This window comes from Dendrobates tinctorius, unplaced genomic scaffold, assembly GCF_039654945.1.
Source record: "Dendrobates tinctorius isolate UK_male_01 unplaced genomic scaffold, ASM3965494v1 ptg000143l, whole genome shotgun sequence".
In the NCBI taxonomy this organism is placed as follows: Eukaryota; Metazoa; Chordata; class Amphibia; order Anura; family Dendrobatidae; genus Dendrobates; species Dendrobates tinctorius.
In genome coordinates this window covers 36,536,488-36,554,585 of record NW_027361810.1, presented here as the reverse complement: position 1 = coordinate 36,554,585, position 18,098 = coordinate 36,536,488, and the positions used below count along the sequence as shown (strand labels likewise).

At 40.6% G+C, this 18,098-nt stretch overlaps 1 protein-coding gene across 3 annotated transcripts in view; it reads left to right on the top strand.

Moving 5' to 3' along the window:
- LOC141049367 (sodium channel protein type 2 subunit alpha-like) overlaps positions 1-18,098 on the top strand; it is a 262,445-nt gene that overhangs the window by 169,144 nt on the left and 75,203 nt on the right. For all 3 annotated transcript variants that reach the window (XM_073545763.1, XM_073545762.1, XM_073545761.1), the window contains 2 exons: positions 529-661; positions 9,952-10,190. In XM_073545763.1, coding sequence (XP_073401864.1) covers positions 529-661; positions 9,952-10,190 — 372 coding nt within the window. The remainder of the gene's footprint in view (positions 1-528; positions 662-9,951; positions 10,191-18,098) is intronic.

Here is an 18,098-nt window from a genome sequence, read left to right as displayed (position 1 = left end):
AGCTGTTAACAGGATCAGTATCAGCTAATTAATATATTCTTAATAATAACAACGTAAGACCCTGCAAATAATTTTTCCATTTATTATTTTCATTGTACTGTCACGAAACTAAAGAAACTGTGCTCCGACTGAAATATGCCAGTGTATTTATAGGATACAGTTTTCCAGGAAAATAGCCAACTACCCCATGTGATGGTTGTAGGTTCCCAATAAAATACAAATAGACATTAATTTTTTTTATTCTAATTTTACAGTCATTTTTTGCAATTGTTTGGCAAAAAGGTGCAGCATGCCATATTTTATGTTAATGCGGCACCATAGGGAAAAGCGCTCGAGAAAAAAACTAAAAATGCTAGTGCATGTAGTGAGCAATGCAACTGCTGAAATAGAAGCCAATTATAATTTAATACCTTTCATTTGAGACTGCAGATTAGCTACATTAAGTTGCTTGATGCATGATGGCACAATAGAAGGCCACCATTCAGGTGACCCTTCAATCTTCTGTAGTAACTTTAATTTTTTTTTTAGGGAACAAACACAGAAAATGATTTGAGGAAAAGAAGATTAAGTTCATATCATGTTTCCATGGACTTATTGGAAGATCCTATATTGAGGCAACGAGCTCTGAGTATAGCCAGCAATCTCACCAACACAATGGAAGGTACTCTGTACCATTTAAATGCATTTATTGCTAATTTTTAAGCTGAATGTCAAGGTATTTAAATGTAAGATAACTATTATGACCAGAATTAAAGTTTTGTATGTTGTCTGGCTTTACATGTGATTTCAAAACTCATGCAAGTGGATACTTAACTTTTGTTTTGTTCATCTGGGCTCGAATATATATGAGCAGCCTTATTGTTGAATGTCTCAATCCTCACCAGTAAAATATAAGCAATATGAGATTACTATGGAATGACCGGACATTCTGGTTTATGGCAAGGGTTAAAAAAAAATAACAGGTTTTTAAATAAGTTTGTGACGTCATAAGTCATGTGACTTCTGAGGCCACTGATTGGCTGCAGTGGTCATTTGGTGGTACAACTTGTCATCACCGGCAGTCTTTAATAAGACCAAGCAAGGACACTGGAACATTTATTCTGGACCAGAGTGTGACTGAAAGTGAAAACTTTTTTTTAATTCATTTATTTTAGGACACTTGTTTTTCTTTTTTTAAAAACTTTTTCTTTAAAAAACTGTCAATTTCTAAAAATTTACCTATCTTCACTAATAACACATCTAATGGTAATTTTTTCATACGATGTAGGACTCTCTTAACATTTAAAAGGTTATTCCCGTGAGAATTTTTCCCTGTGATCTGCTGTGAAGACACTGACCTTGAACTGCGGTGACCTCATCACTAGCATTTTCCCATGGTCCTGAGGTCACCGCAGTTCAGGCCGGCTGGGAACGCAGCCTCAGTGACGTAACTGAGGCTGCACTCACAGTATCTCATTCACTAGTGGTTTTCAGCCAGGACGGTCGCATATTGGCACCGTCCAGGCTGAAAACTAATTATCCCCCATACATGGATTACGGCATGAGACAGAACGACAGACAGGTATGGTATATTGTTGTTTTATCATTTTATTTTTAATACAGGAGAACAAGGGCTTCGGTGGAAATAGGAGAGGTCATAAGTATGGTTTAATTTAGAATATTAAAGAAGTTTGTGTCTTTTTTTCAATTAAAGGACTTTATTCTGGGTTTTCTTACAATGTGACTGTGGGTTTAGTAATGAGGCATCTTATTGACATCTCTCCATTACTAACCTTGGGGCTTGATTTCACCTGACAATACAAAAGTGACATCAACCCCCCCCCAACTATTACCCCACTTGCCACCACTATAGGGCAAGTGGGAAGAGCCGGGCAAAGCGCCAGAATTGGGGCATCTAATAGATGTGCTTTTTCTGAGCTGCTGCGGGCTGCTGTTTTTAAGCTGGGGGGCCTATATCAATGGCCTCTTACCAGCCAGAGAATAACAGCCCCCAGCTGTGAGCTTTAGCAAGGCTGGTTGTCAAAAATGGGAGGGAACCAACACCTTTTTTTAAATTATTTTTTTTAAATAACTTTAAAAAACGGCATCAGGACCCCTCTATTCTTGATTACCAACCTTGCTGAAGCTGACAGCTGAGGGTTGGTAAATGAAAATAGGGGGGGGAACTCATGTCGGGTTTTTCATTCATTTATTTAGTTATATCGCAGGCAGCGGGTGAGAAATACCCCGATCAACCGCTCCTGCTGTCACTATTATTAGTGGTAGCTGGTGTCAGATGATGGGAGTAATAGTCCCAAAAGCCCCCACCTGCTGTCATCGTTCTGACTTTAATGTAACTTTCATCATTCTCTTCTGCTCACGCCGATCGCCGGCAGAGCAGGGGAGAATGATGAGAGCCGTCTTCAGCCCCTGCCGCCGTGGAACAGTGCTTACTGTAGCGCTTCTTCCCCGGTGCCGATGCGTCTGACATGGATGACATTAATGTGTGTTTTCCATGTGCATGTGTGCGGGACGTTTTGCTGCCCGTGCTGACGGTAAAAAACAGACGTGTCTACATGTGAGGCACACGGCCCATGGAAACACACTGACATGTGCAAAGACCCATTCATTTGAATGGGTCTACGTTTGTCAGTGTCTCCGATGCATGTGAAAACTGTCACCACATGTACCGGAGGCACGGATGTGTGAAAGAGGCCTTATAGATTGTAAGCTTGTGGGCTCTCACTCCTGCTGTAACTGTTGAGATGCCTTTATTCTTTGTACATGTCCCCACTAGAGTTGAGCGATACCGTCCGATACTTCAAAGTATCGGATCGGAATGGATCGGCCGATCTTTAAAAAAAGTGGTCTGTGCAGGCTCCGGTGGGCTGTGCCGGCCTGCCGGGGGGCTGTGCCGGCCTGCCGGGGGGGGCTGTGCAGGCTCCGGGGGGCTGTGCCGGCCTGCCGGTGGTCTGTGCAGGCTCCGGGGGGCTGTGCCGGCCTGCCGGTGGTGTGTGCAGGCTTCGGGGGTCTGTGCAGGCATCGTCCGATGGGACTACAAGCGTGGGAATTTCCCACGCAGCAATGGCATAAAGTGAGACTAGGGACTTTTTTTTTTTTTAAGTGGCGGAGGAATACAGTGCGGAAGGATACCTACCTTCCGTCATTGGATTCCTGCAGCCCGTAGAGAACGGCAGCATCATCTGATGCTGCCGTTCTCTACCCAAGATCGTCGTGGGACACACTCGTGGACTGCTTCGGATCGTGGGTGAGTATTTTTGTGGTTTGTTATGTTAATATTTATTCCGGAAAAGACAATGGCTTCGGGGAACAATGTGACAAGTATTGGTAAGTATGTTACTCTATGTTATATGTACTGTATGTCTATGTATGTATTGTATGAATGTATTGTATGTATGTAGTATATATGTGGTATGTATGTAGCATGTAGTATGTATGTAGTATGTATGTAGCATGCATGTAGCATGCAGTATGTATGTAGCATGCATGTAGTATATATGTAGTATGTATGTAGCATGTAGCATGTATGTAGTATGTATGTAGTATGTATGTAGCATGTAGCATGTATGTAGTATATATGTGGTATGTATGTAGCATGTAGTATGTATGTAGTATGTATGTAGTATGCATGTAGCATGCAGTATGTATGTAGCATGCATGTAGTATATATGTAGTATGTATGTAGCATGTAGCATGTATGTAGTATGTATGTAGTATGTATGTAGCATGTAGCATGTATGTAGTATATATGTGGTATGTATGTAGCATGTAGTATGTATGTAGTATGTATGTAGTATGCATGTAGCATGCAGTATGTATGTAGCATGCATGTAGTATATATGTAGTATGTATGTAGCATGCATGTAGTATATATGTATTATGTATGTAGCATGTAGTATGTATGTAGCATGTATGTAGTATGTATGTAGCATGCATGTAGCATGCATGTAGTATGTATGTAGTATGTATGTAGTATGTATGTAGCATGCAGTATGTAGCATGTATGTAGCATGTATGTAGTATGTATGTAGTATATATGTAGTATGTATGTAGCATGTAGTATGTATGTAGCATGTAGTATGTATGTAGCATGCATGTAGTATATATGTAGTATGTATGTAGTATGCATGTAGTATGTATGTAGCATGTAGTATGTATGTAGCATGCATGTAGTATGTATGTAGTTTTTTTTTTTTAACATTTAACACATTAGCCGGATGATGGGACTACTACTGTCCCATCATTGGCTAATGTGTCAATCACTGTCATGGTAGCAGGCATCGCCAGATGGGACTTGTAGTCCCATCGGACGATGCTTGCACAGACCCCCGGACATCAGCACAGCCCCCCGGCAGGCCGGCACAGCCCCCCGGCAGGCCGGTACAGACCCCCACAGGGTGCACAGACCACCGGCAGGCCGGCACAGCCCCCCGGCAGGCCGGTACAGACCCCCGGCAGGCCGGTACAGACCCCCACAGGGTGCACAGACCACCGGCAGGCCGGCACAGCCCCCCGGCAGGCCGGTACAGACCCCCACAGGGTGCACAGACCACCGGCAGGCCGGCACAGCCCCCCGGCAGGCCGGTACAGACCCCGGGCAGTCCACACAGCCCCCGGCAGGCCGGCAGAGACCCCCGGAAGGCCCGAAATGACGGCGCATCATGATGCGCACACACCGCGCATCATGATGACGTCAGGCTGTCAATCAACTTTGAACTTCCGATTCCGATGCCGAATTCCGATATTGAAAAAATATCGGAAGTCGGTATCGGAATTCCGATACAGCAAGTATCGGCCGATACCCGATACTTGCGGTATCGGAATGCTCAACACTAGTCCCCACTTAATTGTAAAGTGCTGCAGAATTTGTTTGCGCTAAATAAATAAAATTATTATTATTATTAATAATAATTATTCCACAATATTTTATCCTTTTTTTCTTTCTACTTTTTTTTCTATTCTTCTTTATTTCATTTTTTTTTTAATTTTCATCACTACATTTTACTTTTTTTTTATTTCATTTTCTAGGATTAATGGCTAGTATCCCGTTGTTTTTATTTTAACTGGTTGTTCATTTCTGTTTGTCCAGGATATTTGCTGACAGTGGCCCATTGTCACTCACATTGACTTACACAATGTAGACATTTAGAAGCTAGATTTTGACTGCTGTAGGCAAATTATAATGCTGGCCCTACAAAATTCTGTCACTTTCTGTATAGGGCTTTAATTTTAGAATTAGTTATGCTTTTGATGTTAGTAGTATCCAGGAAAAAACTATTTTTGAAGCTTTCTGTCCATTGAACGTGGAAAGGAATTCTAATTGAAATTCTGCACTTCACCATTGCATACATTTATAGGATTATCAAATATATATATATATACATATATATACATATACAGTATATATATACCGTTCATACTTTTGAAATAGTTTTAGTATGATTGTAAGCAGTGTTTGTCTACTCCTGTAATGAGTAACTACATTTTTGCAAAAAATCTTAAAGAAATGTTTGTCCCCAAAATTGCCGGCAGAAATCCCTTCAGAGGGGCACAGTTTAGAAGACAATATAACGTACATACCGATCCTCTGAATGTGCACACACAGTGGTGTATGGATTCAAGAAAAAAGAAAAGACTTTTTTTTTTTTACTTTTGGTGTAAAACTGCTTGAAATATAGCAAAAAAATTGCAACGTTTGATGTATTTAATCCAGTTTCAGTCACTAACTTTTGAAAAGAGAGGCAGAGTTTGGGCATGACGAAGCACTCCCGGCAAATATATTAGAATTTACAACAAATACAAAAGTATTATAATTGTACATTACAACAGCCCCTGGATTCCAGACATTTCTGGCGGTGGCACGCCACAGTTTAAAGGATGCATGTAAATCCCTAAAGAGCCAAAAATTTTTTTATGAATTTGACACGTCTTACTCGAGCACTCGCTTCATTAAGACCAGTGTATAAAACACCAGTCTTCATGAATCGGGGCCATACACTTTATATTAAATTCATACTCCTCTGCTCTGTGTATGTGCTTTGGAAGGGGCTGTGTGTTCCTCTCTACTGATCTGTTCTCCTGTCTACTCATCTGTGCTCCTGTATACTGATGTGTGCTCCTGTGTACTGATCTGAGTCTCAAGACACGGAACCCTACGAATCTTCTTGCAATTAAGGAACAAAAGAATGAAACATTTTTGCAAACTTTTGTTTTTTTATGGACTCTTAAAGACTCTTATCTCATCTGAGGCATTACTACTTACATATGAATTTAACTGAACCCATTACAATTCTCCCAAAGGTTTTTGATATATGTAGGTTTCACCTAATCTGCTCAACTAAACTACTGGACCCCACAGACTATAAAATCACACTGCTCTATTAATACAGAATATGTAGACACTAATGTATCTTTGAACATTCAATACCTTGCCTGAATTACCCCAATAGGGAATTTTCTTATTATGACCATTATTTGCCAGATTGGTCAAAGGAGCCTTAAATGTTAGCTTCTGGATTTATATTTCTGCTGCATTGCCTTCCTCAAACATTCACACATTTAAATAGGGAAAAGCATCATAAATGGAATATATCTAATATATAAAGCTCAAGTGTGTATATGTATGTGTGTATGTATGTGTGTGTGTATGTCCGGTATTGGCATCCGCACCGTCGCAGCTACAGCCACAAAATTTGGCACAGTCACACGTCTGGACCCCGAGAGCATCCTAGGCTATGTTGTGAGAGGAAATTTTAACCCTGCGCGTTCCAATTCACCAAACAATTTTGCCCCTATCTACATAATGGGGAAAAAGTGTGTGTGTATCAAGCCCCACCCCTCATTATGATGTCATAATGGTTGCCATGGCGACGCTGATGTCATCATAGGTTGCAAGCCCCGCCGCTCACTATGATGTCATAATGGTTGACTATGGGATGGAGGATGTGTGATGGGTATATGGGCACTGGACTATGGGATGGAGGATATGTATGATGGGTATATGGGCACGGGACTATGGGATGGCGGATATGTATGATGGGTATATGGGCACGGGACTATGGGATGGAGGATATGTATGATGGGTATATGAGCACTCGACTATGGGATGGCGAATATGTATGATGGGTATATGGGCATGGGACTATGGGATGGAGGATGTGTGATGGGTATATGGGCATGGGACTATGGGATGGAGGATGTGTGATGGGTATATGGGCACTCGACTATGGGATCGTGGATATGTATGATGGGTATATGGGCACGGGACTATGGGATGGAGGATAATTATAATTTGATATACAGTAACTAACCACAGTTAGTTACTATGCCCGGGCAGCGCCGGGCTCTTCAGCTAGTATATATATATATGTATATATATATATATGACCCTGATACAATAATTCATGATCCTCTACATTCATTTCATCTTGAATAATTCCAAATAAAGAGTTTCTGGAAATTAGCATTATGTTCTTTAGCTTCTAAAATAATTTTGTTTCCACCATTTGCTCTAAATACATCTTACAAACCAAACCATTATTTGATGACCAGAACCTCCAAATGATGTGGGAATATATCAGTTTAACACCATCATATCATAACCAAGGCACCAGGAGTGTAGAAGTAGGCACTATCAGCAAAGAATGTGCAATCTGGTATGGTCAACGCCCAAAGCATATGTTGCAGGAAACCACAGCCCTCAAGTTCATGCAAATCAGATAATCTTCCGTAGGCTGGGATCACACATGCAAGAAACATGGCCGAGTCTTGCATGTTAAGACTCGGCACTGCCGCTGGCACTCGGATCAGAACGTGCAGCCGCATAGCAATACATGGAGCCGCACGCTCCTCTCCTGGGTGCCGGCGGCAGTGTCGGGTATTAACATGTTTCTCGCATGTGTGATCCCGGCCTTATTGAAATATCAGGATAAAGAGAGCATTCAGCACAATAAGGACAAGCATGGATTGAAAATGATCTCATACATGAAGTATTAAAGAGGATCTGTCATTTGCCCAAAAAAATTGAGTTAAAGGTAACCTGTCACCAGAAAAAAATGCTATTAACCTGCATAAATAGGGTTAATCTTCAGGGTCATAGAATTACTAACCTGCCCGATGCCCGCACTTAGTTTAATGCTACACAGAGAAAATAAACTTTATTCCCCCTTGCAGCTTTCTGGTTTTAGTCATAGGGGCAGCGCCGGCACGGGTTCAGCCACCGCTCTGAGTCACCACTGAGTATATGTGGGGAAGGTGACTTGAAGGACAGACGACTGGAGGAAGAAGGGACGGTTTGTGCAACATAGACGGATATTGGCATTGACAGAAGGGTAACAGCTGGGGAAGATAGAAAAGGGAGTGCAATACCTAGATTTGACCACAAGATGGCAGGGGGGTAGTGTAGTTTAGGACTTGACAGCAGCTTACGGCTATAGAAACCGCTTAGTCATGGGGGCGGGGAGGTAGGAACCCAGGAGGGAAATTCCGGAGGGAAGGGATAAATAGGACAGGATGGGGTTCCAGGAGAGTCTATTCCTGGGAGGAGCTCTGGAGCAGAAGACTGACAACGGTGGAGAGTTTGACCAGGGGACTGACAGGGAGAGACAGTCAAGGGGGTGGCCCTGACTTCAAGAACCGCAGGACAGACAAGGCCCCGGGGGTACCGATTGGACGTTGACCTTGGGCAGGTGAAGCGCTGGCGGTAGATAGGTCTAGGACAGCCCCAGCAAAAGATCCGTGAGGAACGCCACTACGACTGAAGGAAAGGTGAAGGTACCCGGGCCTGAGTACGGAGAGCTGTAAAGGAACTGCGGTGTATGGCTACAGTCGTCAGGAGGACGGCCAATAAAACCCGGACCTGTTGCAACTGAAATCTGCCTCCGTCTCGTCTTTGTGTTGGCTGTGTGCGGTAAGCAGTGGACCACCCCCCAATCTGGGCCCCTACTACATATACATAGAGGTGGCTGAAACTTGCGTTCTCGGCCCTGACTGACAACTGGCCCCAATGCAGAGCGAGTTCCAATCAGGGCCAGGGGTGTGGTTACAGCAGCCGCTCTATATACTCAGCCGTGACACAGAGCGGGAACTGAACCATCACCAGTGCCGCCCCTCTGCATGAAGTGAGAACGCTGCCAGGGGGAATAAAGTTAATTTTCTCATCACAGTGTTCAGTTAAGTGCGGGCACCGAGCAGGTGAGTAACTCTATTAACTTACAGATTAAACCCATATCTGCAGGTTAATAGTGTTTTTTCTGCTTACAGGTTTCATTTGACTACTTCATAAAAATCCATGAGTCCATGAGATCCCCTGATTCTGCTATTTTTTTTCCATTTTGCGCTGCATCGCTCTTTTGCATAAATGTTCACATTTACTGCTTTTGGAGTACCATATGTGAAATCTTTGGTAGCAACGCAGCTGGGCATTTCTTTGGAGTTTTTCTTGGGTGGTGTGCTCTCACCCCTCCCTCCTTGACGCTGACAATCATAGCTCATCAGTGTCTGAGAATCGTAGTGCTGTGATTGGCAGCACCTGTGAGGGAAGGGTGGCTCAGGAGAAATCCCCAAGAAATACAAAGCAGAGAAATACAAGCAGAGTTTTCACATATTGCGCTGCAAAAGCAATAAACGTGAATATCTCTGCAATGGAGCAACGCAGGAAAAAATGGAAAAGAAAGACAGAATCAGGGGAGCTCAGAGAATTTTATAATTTAACTCAATTTTTTTTCAGCAAGTTGCTTAAAGGGATTTCTCAACGTATACAATTGACTCCATTTTAATAATAATAAATGTCATAACTTTAAATGTAATGGGGAGCGTTGAAAAAAATGTGTAGCATGTTCAGGTATATTTGGATAATAATACTTGTGTATTCTCATTTTGCAGAGTGGTCAGATGATATTTAACTAGGCCCATAGTTCATTTTATGTTTCAATGTTTTTATGTATTCTACAGAATTGGAAGAATCAAGGCAAAAATGCCCACCATGTTGGAACAAATTTGCCAACACATTTTTGATTTGGGACTGCTGTGACGCATGGCTAAAAATAAAGCATGTGCTCAATGTAATAGTCATGGATCCATTTGTCGACCTCGCAATTACAATCTGTATTGTTTTAAACACATTATTTATGGCCATGGAACATTATCCCATCACTCCGGAATTTAATCATGTGCTCAATGTTGGAAATCTGGTAAGTTCTCGCGTTAATGAACATCTTTACTTGATAAAATAAAGCATTTGTCCGATTTTCGTTTCTCTAGAGACGTCTAATGAAACCACCGAGATGTACCATAGGTGTTTCCTATTATGTGTAAGTTCAATTCTCAGGCTATAATTGAACCCGAGATCAAATCAGTCTCGTTATGGGTCAGGATTCAGCCAGAAAAGAAAAGAAAGATGTCATCTCCAGCTTGGAAGTGTGAAATGTTATCTTGATACTAGAAAGGTTGTCATAGAAACAAGACAAAGGAATTCGACAGGGAATTCTTATTTCCAAGAACAGTAAAAGTAATAAAAAAAAATGTGTATTAGGGTAAAAAAAAAATACGGAAACATAAACGTTTTTGGTTTATTAGACTTTAGGGAGTGACAAATTGTTTAATTCTGCGGACAACATCTTTCCATTTCACGCTAAATAACCTGGTAAATTGATTCTTTAAGTTACTACGATTGTTTGGAAACCTAGTAATTATGTATTTTGTTTTCTTTCATTTCTGAAATTGTTAAAGAATTATTGTTTTTTTTCTCTCAATGATTTTATTATGTGTTATTACATTTTTAATACCATTAGCATATTACTGTTTTCTATATTTATTTTAAAACATATGTTTTTGCATACTCCTTTACCTAATACCTTGTTGTGATCTGTTTCACGATGACAGACTGATACAAGCTTAGGCCGATTTCACAGAACATTTTATTTCATACATGTCTCATCCATCATTTTTGCAGCTAGACAACAAACCCATTACGATGAAGGGGCCTTTTGACAAGTCGGTTTTTGCTGGCTTTTTTTTTTTTTTTGGGTGAAAAAGTAGACATGTTCTTCATTGATCCATGTTTAAACTCACCAGTGCGAGTCAATGACTCTGTAAAAAAATACTTTTAATGGGTAGGGAGAAGCTAAGAATTTTTTATGGTCCCACAATTAGTTTTTGGTGATTTTTTGCACATTTTGTGCACCATTTCTACACCCATTAATTAAAATATGTTATTTTCTTTAAAAAAAATAAAATGCAGCATAAAATCCTTACAGTTCTCGTTTTTAGACCCTAAGAGCTGACGGCACAGGAGTTCTCCTATCTCGGATTGGGTTACCAGAAAATCAAGGGTTTAACTGACCAGAAATGTCATCCTTCTTATCCCAAACATAGGCACTCTGGATTGGCAGGGGATAAGTCCTATTTTTTACAGCTTGGTACCTTTCCCTGATGTACCTAATAACTTGACAATCATTAGAAGCTTTGATATTTCTATATTTTTGTTCCCGAGATCGAAAATATCACAATCGGCAGGACGGTAATTACATCACAATATCTATTAGTCACGATGTTATTTATTGAAATCAAACATATTGTTTGTAATTGTGTAAATTGAATTGAAAATGTAATTTGATCATGAACTGTGAATAAACTGGTGTGGTAATGACAAGATGTTGGTGGTGGGATTTGATGTCCATTTGCCCACCAAAAAAAAACTGACGGAAAACAGTAATTTGCTGGCCTGGATGAAAACTTCTGGCTTTTTTAGATTTACTCTGTAGACTGGGATAGGGTCAGCATTGTCATCTCAATTATAAATGATATCTGTTTATTTCCCTTTTTTCTTGAAAACAAAAGACTTGTTTTCAGCCAAATTATATCATAGTCCTCAACAGAGACCATAAAAATAAAAAAATATCTGGGGGGCATTTTTTTTTCTTTTTTACTGATTTTTTTGCTTATAAATGCATACCTTTGCTATAGTATATTTTTAAGAAATTACATTTTAGGAACTGTAAGGCCTAGGCACTTTGCTTATGTTGGCTCTTGACAGCTTATGACAGTCAACAAAGTAAATTAATATATTTTGTTAAAATGTAAGGGCCGAGAATGGCAAACTTCGTTTTCATTTGCCAATGAAAATGAGAGAACATACATTGATCTACTGTCTAAAAAGCTGCAAATACTGCAGTATCGGCTGATCCAGTGCGCTGTTTACTGGGTGGAAGCCCTGACTCTGCAGAATGGACGCTGCTGAGCTGGCACAATTGAAGTGCAGGCATCTTTTATTTCAAATACAGTCTTCATTTACATAGAAATGGAAAACCTGTAGATCCCATCTATTCATTGTGCCTGGGTTGAGATATGCAAGTCATGGTCCATGTGCTTGGGGGAGATGCATTTATTATTTGTGAAGGAGCTATGTGCTTATATGGAAGTGACGTGTTTGTTCCATCACTGATTTCGCTTTTAAAACAAAATACACTTTGTCTCCTTTAAATTGGGATGTATGTAAAATGCACTAAAATCTTAAAGGAGATGTTTTTTTTTCTGGGACATTTATAACTCATCCATAGCAGATATATGTTTATTACTGTTGGGGTTTGCATATGGTTTAACCCCTTTACTACCAAGGGTGGTTTGCACGTTAACTCCTGGGCCAATTTTTACAATTCTGACCACTGTCCCTTTATGATATAATAACTCAGGAACACTTCAAAGGATCTAGGCGATTGTGACATTATTTTCTCGTGACATATTGTACTTCATGTTAGTGGTAAAAGTTAATTAATATAACTTGCGTTTATTTGTGAAAAAATGGAAATTTGGCGAAAATTTTAAAAATTTTGCAATTTTCCAACTTTGAATTTTTATGCTCTTAAATCACAGAGATATGACACTCAAAAAACTTAATAAGTAACATTTCCCACATGTTTACTTTACATCAGCACAATTTGGGAACCAAAATTTTTTTTTGTTAGGAAGTTATAAAGGTTAAAAGTTGACCAGCGATTTCTCATTTTTACAACACCATTTTATTTTTACGGACCACATCACATTTGAAGTGACTTTGAGGGGTGTATATGATAGAAAATACCCAAAGTGACACCATTCTAAAAACTGCACCCCTCAAGGTGCTCAATACCATTTAACTTTTTTTCACAAAAAAAATTACTTCAGGTTCAATTTTTTTATTTTACCAAGGGTAACAGGAGAAATTGGACTGCAAAAGTTATTGTGCAATTTGTCCTGAGTACGCTGATACCTGATATGTGGGGGGGACCACTGTTTGGGAGCATGGCAGAGCTCGGAAGGGAAGGAGCGCCGTTTGACTTTTTCACTGCAAAATTGGCTGGAATTTAGATCAGATGCTATGTCAAGTTTGGAGAGCTCCTGATGTGCCTAAACAGTGGAAACCCCCCCCATTTTGGAAACTAGACCCCCCAAGGAACTTAACTAGATATGTGGTGAGCACTTTGAACTCCCAAGGGCTTTACAGAAGTTTATAGCGTACAGCCGTACAATTAAAAAATCATATTTTTTCCACAAAAATGATCTTTTCACCCCTAATTGTTATTTTCCCAAGAGTAACAGGACCCCAAAAGCTATTGTGCAATTTGTCCTGAGTCCACTAATATCCCATATGTGGGGGTAAACCACTATTTGGGCGCATGGCAGAGCTCAGAAGGGAAGCAGCACCATTTGACTTTTTTGGCTGGAATTGAGATCGGACGCCATGTCGCGTTTGGAAAGCCCTTGATGTGCCAAAACAGTGGAAAACCCACAATTCTAGCTCCAACTCTAGCCCTAGCCCTAGCCCTAACCCTAGCCCTAACCCTAGCCCTAATCCTAGCCCTAACCCTAAACCTAGCCCTAATGGGAAAATGGAAATAAATACATTTTTTTATTTTATTATTTTCCCTAACTAAGGGGGTGATAACAGGGGGTTTGATTTACTATTTATAGCAGGTTTTTATTTTTGGCAGCTGTCAAACGCTAAAAGACACTTTTTATTATAAAAATAGTTTATGCATCACCACATTTTGAGAGCTATAATTTTTCCATATTTTGACCCGCCAACTCATGTGAGGACTTATTTTTTGCGGGACGAGTTGACGCTTTTATTGGTACCATTTTCAGGCACGTGACATTTTTGATCGCTTTTTATTCCGATTTTTGGGACGCAGAATGAACAAAAAACAGCGTTTCATGAATTTCTTTTGGGGGGTGCGTTTACACCGTTCCGCGTGCGGTAAAATTAATAAAGCGGTTTTATTCTTCGGGTCAATTTGGTTACAGCAATACCTCATTTAGGTCTTTTTTCTCTGTTTTGGCACTTTTATGCAATGAAAACAATTTTATATAAAAAATAATTATTTTTGCATCGATTTATTCTGCGAGCTATAACTTTTATATTTTTTCACTGATGATGCTGTGTGGCAGCTCGTTTTTTGTGGGACAAGATGACGTTTTCAGCGGTACCATGGTTATTTATATCTTTTTTTTTGATCGTGCGTTATTGCATTTCTGTTCAGCAGTATGATGATAAAGCTTTATTTTTTGCTTCGTTTTTTATTTTTAAGGGATTCATTAAAGAGGTTAAGTAGTGGGACAGTTTAATAGGGCGATACCAAATATGTGTACTTTTGTTTGTTTTTTTCAAAAAATGAATTTATTAGGGAATATTTTTTTTTAAAATTTATTTAGCGATTTTTATAAATTATTTTTACACTTTTTTTTAACTTTATTACAATGTCCCAGGGGGGACATAACTGTCATGTGACAGATCGCTGATCTGTCACATCACAGATCACTGATCGCCCTAGATGTACTATTCCGTCCTTGGGACTTAGGTCCCAGGTCACATGGACGGAATAGTACGTCTAATGTAGGAAAGGGGTTAAAAATGGAGGCTGGTATTAAGAACGGTCAGTGATGCAGTGCTTACGGATGTGCAGTTCTGCAGGCTTCCTCATGCTGGCGCTTTGCAGGCATGAGGAACCCGCCTCCCTGCAGGCCCCCGAAGGTCCCCGCCGCCATTTTGGATTCGAGGACCTGCAGGGAAGGAGACCCCCATAGCAGCGCTGCACAACGCGCTGCTGTTGGGGTCTCAGGGAAGCACAGAGGGAGCCCCCTCCCTCCCGATGCTTCCCTAAACCCCCGGTTCACAGCGATCATGTTTTTTCGCAGTGTGCCAGGGGTTAGCATGTCGGGGGCGGTCCGTGACCGCCCTTGACACATAGTGCCGGGTGTCAGCTGTGATAATCAGCTGACACCAGGCCGCGATCAGCTACGCTCCCCCTGTGAGTGCAGCTGATCGCCCTAGATGTACTATTCCGTCCTTGGGACTTAGGTCCCAGGTCACATGGATGGAATAGTACGTCTAATGTAGGAAAGGGGTTAAAAATGGAGGCTGGTATTAAGAACGGTCAGTGATGCAGTGCTTACGGATGTGCGGGTCTCCATAAATTTGTGTGGGAGTTACAAAAACTGCAACAAGAAAAAAAAAACATGCTAGATATCAGAGACCACCAATTAGATATACAAAATACCAAAATTAACTAGAGTCAACACTACACTAGCAATTAATAAAAACATTTAAAAACATGCAATCCCCATCAGACTAAAAAAACACCAATGCAGTTCCAGAAATTGCCCTGCATGCTGTCTTCCTATATAGGATGATGGAACCAAGATGGACCACCATTTTCAAAATAGATTCTGAACCCACATTTAGTGTGGAAATGTCATTGTTGCCCAATATGGGAACAACCATTTAATTCAGTGTTAATTGTACCCATTAATTGAACTCACAGAGTGATCTTTATGCATCACCATGTGCAAATTTGCCATAACATAAATCATACTATCCAACTTTCAAACATTTTCCTATGGAAAAATTAACATTTTTTTATGGCATGAACACTCCCATTTTTCAAACCATGCCCAATTCCCAACCCCCCTAATTGTGTGATTGGATGCCAGGGCTGAGTTTGCTGACACTTTCAGGGAGTTTTGACTTCAGAGGCTCCTGCAGTGACTCGGAGATTTGCAACTCTTCCAAGAATTTGGAAGATCTTCTCCTTTTCCAGAGGCCTCCCTGATGTTCCTGAAAAGTTTTCAATTATGGTATAAAGGTTGCCTTTGCACCAAGGTTCTAGTACCTTCCCATGTAATAAAATAGAAGCAGCAGTAAAATTAGAGGAAAAACTTGAAGTTAAGGATTTGGGTATTTTTGCAAATTTTTTGTTGTTCCAGTGCAATAATAATAAAAAATAAAAGAATTAAGCAACTGTGCAAATAGTTGTGATTTATAACATTCTACTGTGTGTACATCTACTATTCTGCTCTTTGTGTTTCCATGGTTACAGACTACAAGCAAACCTATGTGTAGTCTGACATTGAAGTCAACTCACTGACTTCTGCGTGCCCTATTTTTCTAACCTACAGACAGTAGGGGCAAACAGAGCAGAGAAACACAGGACTGCACAATCAGACATGGCACGGAGACATACAACTGCACAAGAGCCAAATACCACAAACTGTAAAATATTAGAAATAAACAAAACTATTTTTAAAGCTTCCTTCTTTGTATAGATGCAATTTAGGGTACGCTTTATGATTTAGGTGCATTGGAGCAATGATAAAACACAATCGCTCATGCCAATGCCCTTTAAAATTCTCTTACTGCTGTCTTGACAAATAATTTGCTCATTTTTAAATGTTTTGATATAACAGGATATGATACAGATTTACTCTATTGCATGCGCAGCACTGGATGACCTCTGTTATCTAGAATATTGCCCTATTTATTTCTGCGGCTGTACTGGGATGGCAGAGGTCACCTTTAATTATGACATGTAGAAAGGCACAAAATGCTTATATGGCAGATCCTGCAGTTCTTGATGCTGTGCACAGAGAAATGTCAGCAGACAACAAATCCATGTATCGTCAGGGCAAAATATTGTTCTACAATACTTTTTATCTGCATGTAATATTGCATAGTACACAGTTCACACTGGCTTACAACAAGTTTAAAGGGAGTTTGTCTCCCCCGCAATGCATGATAAACTATATGTACGGTTATATAGAGGATATAGGACTTAAAACAATCATGCTAGCACTATATAATTCAGTAGTAGAGCACTTGAAAAGGAAATCACTTTTAAACCAAATGCAAATGAGGGGGCTTTGGGAAACCTTTGAGATGGCCAAGGGCTTAATCGGGAAACCTTTGAGATGGCCAAGGGCTCAATCGGGAAACCTTTCATATGGCCAAGGGCTTAATCGGGAAACCTTTGAGATGGCCAAGGGCTTAATCGGGAAACCTTTGAGATGGCCAAGGGCACAATCGGGAAACCTTTGAGATGGCCAAGGGCCCAATCGGGAAACCTTTGAGATGGCCAATGACTCAATCAGGAAACCTTTGTGATGGTCAAGCGCTCAATCTGGAAACCTTTGAGATGGCCAAGGGCTCAATCGGGAAACCTTTGAGATGGCCAAGGGCTCCATTGATTGTTATACCCCCCTCAATTTGCATTTTGGGGACTTTATTGGATTCTGATTGACAGCACTTTCTTGCCCAAAACAAGCGCCGCCTGAACTCCAAGTACTGTAATTAGATCAGAGGTTCATTGCTCCCAAATATGTCAAGTTAGAGCAACACCCCTATGTTTCTCCCAAAAAATCACTAGGTATTGTAATAAAATTATTTCTAATACTTACATTGCTAGAAGCAGTTTGGTACTTGGTAGTTTGAGCTCTGACCAGGGAAATTATGTTTGTATCTTAAGCTTTCCGGTTGCCATTCTCTGTGGCTTACTCAGGGGTGGAACTGTAGCTTGGGTTACAAACTTAGCAGAAAAAATGGACCCGACTATGCTTAGAGCAGAGTAACAGATAGTCGTTGCAGAAAAATATGGAAGGGAAGAGCAGAAGGGGCTGGAGGCAGTACTGACTCAAATTACCATGAGCTTGCCACAAGTTTTGATATGCAGCACCATTCTATATCCTGAGTCCTTACCATACTGCTGACCATGATGTTTAGCTAAGATGTGTATATTGGTGATTTTTGCTGAAGTATAAGAGTATACACTAGTATCTCACTCCCTTTCTGC